Source organism: Drosophila subpulchrella, chromosome 3L (assembly GCF_014743375.2).
Source record: "Drosophila subpulchrella strain 33 F10 #4 breed RU33 chromosome 3L, RU_Dsub_v1.1 Primary Assembly, whole genome shotgun sequence".
NCBI classification, from domain to species: domain Eukaryota; kingdom Metazoa; phylum Arthropoda; class Insecta; order Diptera; family Drosophilidae; genus Drosophila; species Drosophila subpulchrella.
The window spans coordinates 7,949,410-7,958,337 of NC_050612.1; the positions used below are offsets into that span (position 1 = coordinate 7,949,410).

General features: G+C 37.2%; 2 protein-coding genes across 2 annotated transcripts; both read left to right on the top strand.

The window, feature by feature from the left end:
* The first annotated feature begins 1,492 nt into the window (after positions 1-1,492).
* Positions 1,493-1,819, top strand: LOC119554664 (PI-actitoxin-Axm2b-like). Its single transcript, XM_037865666.1, has 2 exons — positions 1,493-1,574; positions 1,626-1,819. The coding sequence occupies exons 1-2, from the start codon at positions 1,493-1,495 to the stop codon at positions 1,817-1,819; spliced, it is 276 nt and encodes a 91-aa protein (XP_037721594.1).
* A 1,585-nt stretch (positions 1,820-3,404) lies between these two features.
* Positions 3,405-3,759, top strand: LOC119555203 (kunitz-type serine protease inhibitor scutellin-4-like). The gene is made up of 2 exons (XM_037866458.1): positions 3,405-3,483; positions 3,548-3,759. The coding sequence occupies exons 1-2, from the start codon at positions 3,405-3,407 to the stop codon at positions 3,757-3,759; spliced, it is 291 nt and encodes a 96-aa protein (XP_037722386.1).
* The last annotated feature ends 5,169 nt before the right edge of the window (positions 3,760-8,928 follow it).

Sequence of the window (8,928 nt, forward strand, 5' to 3'; positions counted from 1 at the left end):
TCATTTTTTTTTCAGTGTAAATATCATTTTATTTTATTTGTCAATAACTATTGATGTGCCAAGAGTTGATAAAATGGGAACATTAGTTTATAAGTTAAGTTGGTTCACTAAGCAATGGGTATATCATAGTCGATACACTAGACTATAGATCTGTCTAGGTTTTTATTTTTTGCCCGCTGCTGAATCAAATTGTGAAAAATACACGTGCATTAAAATGAATAAAAGGTTAATTCAATAAGCTTTATTGTAATATGTACATTTCTCCTTGTCGATTATATTTTGCGAGGTTCTAAAAATATCTATAGATCGCCAGATATAGGGCTAAAATGTATTGTTTGTGTTTCAACTCTGCCTTGCAGTAACTAATGTTTTAATAATTAAATGACAGCTAATTTGTTAATATTATGTGTAAAATTGAAAAAGTTGTGGGTCCATTCACTTATTATTCATGTGTGCTTTTTCATGAGGTGTCAAATTCAGTCGAGAAAAATTCACAGATGAGAAGGATGAGCGTAAATTTCTTTCAAGGATTTGCTATTGCATTGGGTTGATCTTGTAGCTCGAATTCTGAAATGGTGTTCTATAAGACTTCTTTGTGTTTAACGATTTATCCGTTTAACTAAACTTAAAAATTTTGTTTAATTTTAACAAGAATTAATCCAATTAGATTTAATGTAAGTGTGAAGTGAAGTAGGCGCTAGAATATTGAAACAATAAAATTAAATAAAATAATCTAATAGTGCTTTAAATTGTCCAGCTCAAATTCGATTTATTTCATACTACATCTTATACCCATTTTGAATAAAAATTATAATTTAAAACACAATACTGCCTCGGAGAATAACATTAGGCCTCTTAGGTTGATGAATTCTTAAATTCAAGTCCTGGGTTCCGCTACCGAACTTGCATTGAAAATTTTGGGTTGTTCGTTTTATTTTAAATGGAAATTTGTCCAAAATATTATAGTTTCTAATAAAAACATATATCAGCTAAATTGGATCATCACGATTCGAGATTAAAATATCTTAAAAACTTTTTTCTTTATTTTTGTGATCTAGGGGTCAGATGTACCAGGAACTACTGGCCTTCTTGGGCTATTGTAAAAAAAATTGTTTTTTAGGCATTGTAATAGCAAGGCCGTATATAGAGGTCTTATCCAGCTCACACGTGTTCCCAAAAGTAGAACAACTATAAATTTTTTTTAAGTCTTATAACCCACGAATATGATACTATATGTTGGGCAATTAAGAAAATAAGAAAGCAAAAACAAAAGATTTCCAAATATAAATTAATTCCACGCTTTTATTGTAAAAGCAAACAATTTTGTTTTACAGCTATTGTTAAAAATCTGGGACAAGCTTTAAAAGAAGCATTGTTTTAATACAAATTTAAAGCATTAATTTCGGTGGTATTTCAGTACACATTCCTATATAAGCTCTGCAAATCGAACGATTAAACAGTTGAAATCAAACAGCTTAGTGCGATATTAAAAATGAAGTTCCTCATGATCCTTGCTTGCCTCGCTCTGTACATCGCTTATATCGATGCCCAGCGCTTTTGCCAAGGACGTCCTGGTAAGTGCAAAAGGATCAAATGTGATCAAGATGACTGAGAAAAAATTTCAGTTTTCCAGGTGTGCACTGGCAATCGGGATGAGGGAAACAGCAATGGACGTCTATGTGGCGCTACTGCCCAAAACGAGATGTTTTTCTTTAATAGCCGCAACAGAAATTGCGAGAAGATGAGGTACCGCGGCTGTGGCGGCAATAACAACCGCTACTGCAGCAACCAGGACTGTGTTGAAAAATGCAGGCGCTGAAGTTCTTGAAAAAAATTATTTTGTGGTCCTGGCTTTGGATTTCGGAAACATGACATAAGAGTTTAAAAACATTAAAAAAAGGTATCGAAAATTATTAAAATAACCCTCCAACGATTTTTTAATTTATACTATATACTATACACAGCAACAAAACAAGAAGGAATGCTTTAGTTTATTACTATTGCTTTTACTCTTTCAACCAACTTTATAATAAAGAGGCCTTCTAGATTGACGCTGGAAAGACATCTGTTGTTGATTTTTTATAAATATAATGCAATCCGTCTACCTCTGACATTAGTAAGCATACTTATTTTATCAATACCTTTACAAATAAAGGTAAAGTCTTAAATACTAAAAATGTCGGTAGGTTTTGACAATTAACATAAATTCCAGATTAGATTTAAACCAATTTTTAAAAGCGTGGATTATTGCGACTAGTGATCGTTATAGTAGCCTTGCGTAGGCCTTACTAAATTGTGCATGCAAGTCCCAACTCTCTAGATCCTATAGTTTGGGAGATCCCAACGTTTATACGGACGTGTGAACAGACCGAATGACATGGCTAACATCACCTTAGCTAATGATACTAATCAAGAATATACAACGACTAGAAATTAACCCTTTTCTTCTACGAGTAACCAATATAAAATGGTCCTAAATTAGTATCACTAATTCTATAGGTTTGGACTGAAAGGCTAAATTTATTTCAAAAAGTAGTTTAACCTAGAGGAAACAAGAAGAAGGGCTGTTGTCTGACTATAGTCAGATAGCCGTTAATCTATTTCTAATTGCAAATAAAATACAATTTCGGAATTTTCTATAGAGGCGGCATACACACCACCGGTGCCAGAGACACGGCACCTAGCGGACAGTAGCGGAACTAATGCGTCCAGTTTTAAAGATTCGGAATACTCTACGAGTACCGGGTATAAAAAGTCTTAGGCTTAAAAACATTGTGTATTAAATAATTTGTTGCATTATAAGTCCTTAAAGTCTTTATCTAATCTTACTGATATCAATTGGAAAGGATATTCAAACATTTTGTCTTGATTATAAATACAAAATATCTATCTTTGTAAATACAATTCCAAGAACCTCCGAATAATTTTATTTACGTAGGAAAAAACATAAGATATATCCTCTGGGAACCGAACTCTAGGCCACAAGCACATAAGGCGACATTTTTAACCCAAAAACAAAAAATCAAAAAAAAGTGCAAATTCTTAATCTATTGTAAATCTCTCTGCTTTATAGGTTTTTATAACCTTCAGTTAAATTTGTAAGGTTTTAATATTTAAAACACACATTTCGACTCTTTTAAAACCAATATATATTTTGAAATAGCACAATAAGAAAGTATATTGGATTTAATAGGGTTGACTGAACAGTAAATAGAGCGCAGAAACAATAGAAACAATGTAAGTTAAAATGGAGAACTGTATCGCACGTTTCTTTCGAAATAACTTTAATTGTTTCATAGTTATTGAAATAAGCGTGGTAAGTAGCCGAATTTGTTCAATATAAGCCCTATACCAGCACTAGAGAAATCAGTTCAAATCGATCAGTCGAAAATAAACTATCCAACATGAAGTTCATATTGATCTTGGTCAGCTTGGTCCTCTATATAAGCCTTGTCGCTGCCCAAACTTGCCCTGGACGTCCTAGTAAGTTTTATCCCTAGAACATCAACATTATCATATTTAAAATATTAAATTTAATATTAAACAGACCCTCAGAACTGCAACGGCGGAAGGGATGAAGGATCACCGACGCAAGCCCCCAGAGGAGCGCCTTGTACTCCACAACCAAATAATAACATGTGGTACTACAATCCGACTACTAGACAATGCGTAGGAATGAGTTATAGGGGCTGCTACGGCAACAGGAATCGCTACTGCACATTGCAGACCTGTCAAGTTGCGTGCGTTCCTCGAGGCTAATTTTATGATCCCAACCAAACGCTGAAATCTGACACAGTGAAATAAAATCCTAATGATCTAAAACTGCACAATACGATTTACACCGCGTTTTATCTTATAAATCGAAAATAATACAAATAAAACAGATTATTTTCTCAATATTTCAAACCCAAAATATAAACAACATTTTTTGTTTACAGAATTTTATAATAAAAAATTTTATATGTTAAGAATAATTTAGATTACATAATTTTTTATTCATATATTTATATTAATACCAATAATACCTAAATTTAATTCGTCTGTTTCACTTGCAATACATATAAACCTGGATATTGGTAAAACCCCCACACTGCATTAAGTAAGGCACGTGTGACCTATTGAAAGGTATTGACTGAATTAAAATAAGGAATCAGTAAAAATGTCTGTTTTGGCACATATGTGATACATTGTCTACACCTTATTCAAAATGTGGCGCATGGGAATAAATTGTAACGCTAAATAAGCGCACAAATATGAGTTAGTCATGAAGGTCCCTAAGTTATAAGTTAAGTCATAAGTTAATAGGAGGTCCTCCCTCCTCCCTCCCAAGGATCAACCGTCTCCTCGTGACCACCGATCCTCCTTCCCAGTCCAGCGCCGTCGCTGTCCGGATCGCCGTTCAGATTCTCCTGAGCCGTCTCCGAAATAAGCCAAGAGGATACTAATCATAGGGGAGTCCAAGGGGGGACTTACGCGTACTGGTCCGCACCGTTCTTCTCTCCCACAGGCACACTCGTTTCCAGACGCCATCCCGAGTCGTCGCGTGAGCCTGCCTACCGTCAATGCACTAACTCTGTATTTAATTTACCAAATAAACCTAAGCATGTTGATTGTACTCAAGCTCGTACGTGTCACACTCTGGGAATCCAACACGGGATTTTCTTACAGCGACCACATCTGACATAAAATAATGTTGGAACGAACTGCTGGATCCCGCTGAACAACCTCATCCAAAGCAGGACCGTTACATGGCGCCCAAACAGATTAAGAGTAATGTCGAGCTTGGGTATACATTGCGATTAAAGCTGAACTAGTGGAGTACGCAAACGAATTCGGACTGGAAGCAAAGGGAAGATCGGAGGAACTAAGACAGAGGTTAGCGGCATAGGTAGAAATAGAAACGCTGGACCATGGAAAAATGGTTTAAAAGATGGAAATAGAAACGCTGGACCGGGTACGCAGCTGGGCGATCGCTTCCAGGATACAACAAACCCTTTGGAATTCTTGAGTTAAATGTAGGAATGGGCTACGGGATACGGCATAAACAAGAATGCACTAGTACAAACAATGCCGTTCATCCTGGAGGGAGTCGGACTAGACTGGTGGAACACGTCACCTAGCCAGATAAAAACCTGGGTAGAATTAAAAAAGGAGTTACGGAATACTGGCTACCGCCAAGGTACCAGGAACAACTGGAAACACAGATCACACAACTACGGCAGCGAGAAACGGAGCCAACGAGGGACTACGCAATGGGGTTAAGAAAACTTATGCGGTTTACAGAACATTCGGAAGGCGCAAGGTTAGACCGAATATATATAGGAACTGCAGGAACAAAATAAAGCTCTACACCAGACGATCAGGTTTCAATACACTGACAGAATTCCTAAAATTGGCCGAGGAGGTGGAGGAGATCGAAGCAACGGAAAGTTCAGCGGAACCCACGGTAACAGGAAACCACAGGCTCAGTGGAATTGGACATCACGGAACCAGAAGAGACACCCCAGGAAGAGGAAATATAGCAGGCCACGTAGGAGAAGGAACCAACTGAGGAGGAAATTCGAAGATTCCTGGAGACCCAAAGGCAAGTATTCGAGGAGATCGCCTCTTCGTCACGGCAACGGCCAACACACCAGGTCCACCAGTAGCGACACAGACTGAGCCGGAGATGATCGTCAACGAGCTAGGGTGGAGGGTACCGGTTGATGCCACTATCTCAGCCCAGGCGATAAATGAGATCAAGGATCGCAAGCTACGAAAAAGGAAATGCAAGTAGAAGACGACTCTGGTAAATGACGGCGACAAGGTGTGGAAAGTGGTTTTCGAAAGAGGAACACACGTAACAATTAAGCACTTCAAGCCTTCTGAAGCAGGAGGGCGGAAGTTGACACCGAAGTTCCCCATAGCATCCTGAGAGCCTGCCTATGAATGAAAATTAACTAACTCTGTATTTAATAGAAGGATAGAGAACGACTAAGCAACAGCCCTTTCTTTTTCTAGTAACAAGTATGAAATGGTTCTAAATTAATATCACTATATTCTAAAGGTTTTAGGCTTGGACTGACAGACTTAATTTATTTCAAAAAGTGGTTCAACCTAGAGAAAACAAGAAGAAGGGCTATAGTCTTTCTATAGTCTTTTTTTAAATTGCAAATAAAATACAATTTCAGGGCTTTTCTATAGACGCGGCATACACACCACCGACGCCAGCGACACGGCACCTAGCGGACAGTAGCGGTACTACTGCGTCCAGTTTTGAAGATTCGGAATACTCTACGAGTACCGGGTATAAAAAAGTCTTAGGCTTGAGAACATTGTGTATAAAATAAGTTGTTGCATTATAAGTCCCTAAGGTCTTAATATAATCTAACGGAAATCGATTCGGAAGGATATTCAAACCTTTCGTCTTGATTATAAATAAAAATTATTTATCTTTGTAAGTACAATTCCAAAAAACCTCCGAATATTTTTATTTACGTGGGAAGAAACAGAAGTTGCATCCTCTGGGAACCAAACTCTATAAGGCGAACTTAATGGCTTAAAAATAATCCAAAAAGTCACTCGACAACTGTAACCCAAAACCAAAAATTACATAAGAACGAGCAAATTCTAAATTGATTGTACAACTCTTTGTTTTATAGATTTTTATAACCTTCAGTTAAATTTGTAAGCTTTAAATAATTAAAACACACATTTCGATTCTTTTGAAACAAACATATACTTTGAATTAGGACGACAAAATAGTATATTGGATTAAATAGGGTTGACTGAATAGTAAATAGAGCGCAGGAACAATAGAAACAATTGTAAGTTAAAATGGAGAACTTTAATTGTTTCGTCGTTATTGAAATGCGCGTGGTAAATGGTCCGAATTTGTTCAATATAAGCCCTATTCCAGTACTCGAGAAATCAGTTAAAATCGATCAGTCGAAAATAAACTATCAAAAATGAAATTCATTCCGATCTTGGTCAGCTTGGTTCTCTATATAAGCCTTGTCGCTGCCCAAACGTGCCCTGGACGTCCTAGTAAGTTGTATCCCGAGAACATCAACATTATCATTGTTAAATAATAATTCAATATTAAACAGACCCCCAGGACTGCAACGGCGGAAGGGATGACGGATCAGCGACGCCAGCCCCCAGAGGACCGCCTTGTGCTCCACAGCCGAATAATAACATGTGGTACTACAATCCGACTACTAGACAATGCGTAGGAATGAGTTATAGGGGCTGCTACGGCAACAGGAATCGCTACTGCACATTGCAGACCTGTCAAGTTGCGTGCGTTCCTCGAGGCTAATCTTATGATCCCAACCAAACGCCGAGATATGACACAATGAAATAAAATCCTAATGATCTAAAACTGCACAATTCGATTCACACCTCGTTTTCTCTTATAAATTGAAAATAATACAATTAAATCAGGTTCTCAACATTAAAAACCCAAAATGTAAAAAATTTTTTTTGCTTACATAATTTTAAAATAAAAAGTTATATATGTTCAGATATCAATATATCAATATAAATATGTGAAAAAAAATTATGCAATGTACATATATTAACATTGCATAATTTTCTTTCACATATTTAAATTGATACCAAAAATACCTAAATTTTATTCGGCTGTTTCACTTGCAATACATATAAACCTGGATATTGGTAAAACCCCCACACTGCATTGAGTAAGGCACGTGTAACCTATTGAGAGGTATTGACTGAAATAAAATAAGGAATCAGTAAAAATGTCTGGTTTGGCATATATGTGTTATTGTATACAAAATGTGGCGCATGGGAAAAAATTGTGACGCTAAATAACCGCACAAATATGAATTAGTCATGAAGATCCTTAAGTTATAAGTTAAGTCATAAGTTAATAAAAAACTGGAGAACAGCCGATAAGCTGACAAAATCAAATTCAAACTCAAAGGTCACACTGGCAGGGTAGTATCTAGGTCTAGTAGGTACTCTAGTACCAGGTTCGAATACATTGTAGTTAGCTACCTTCCCTTCCTCCCTCCTTCCTCACGGGTCAACCGTCATTCCGTAACCACCGATCCTCCCTCCCAAGGGTCAACCGTCACCTCGTGACCACCGATCCTCCTTCCCAGTACCGCGCCTTGCCTGTACTGAAGCTCGTAAGTGTCATACTCGGAGACCGGGCTAGATTCTCTTACAGCAACCACATCTGACATAAATAAATGTTGGAACGAACTTATGGATTCCGCTGAACTACCTCAGTCAAAGCAGGAGCGTTACATATACCTATGCCTATCTGTATGGCTTTGGAGTGAATCGAATGATCAAGGAGATTGTTTCTAGGTTTCTTTCATCAAATCTTTGAACTTTTTTTCTCATTTATTTTTTTAAGAACGGAAGGATCATTCTTTTGGACTTTCGAACACTGGCTCTTGCCGTGTCCATATTTATTAAAATTAATATTGAAATGCATTTGCGCCTACAAATCGCAATAATAAATGCAATACCTTAAAGTTATTAGCTTAAATGATGTCTAATCTGTTAATTATATAAAAAGCTATTTATAATTAAAGTGAGGATGCCTTAAATGGTCAGCGTGCACTAACAATAGAGGTAGGTGGCGCTCTCGCTCATAGAATTGCACCTGGCGCCATCTAGAATCACATTTGTTTTGAAATTTCTTATCTGATAGACGAGCCTCTGATTTATTTTGATATTTTATTTAAATAAAGTCTTACATCGGAGTGGTTGTTTCGTAGTATTTCTTCCGAGAACGTAATTTCCATTTGTACTGGTCTCTCTCAGGTCAAACGATCTCCAAGCTGGGAATGCGAAAGCGCTCAATTACTGTACTCAAATGGCGTTGCGGGGGCACAAATGGCTGCTTCAATTGTCGCGCTTTGAGATACAAATGCACAGAAACGTAACTCTCGCCTCAATTCGGCACTGGCT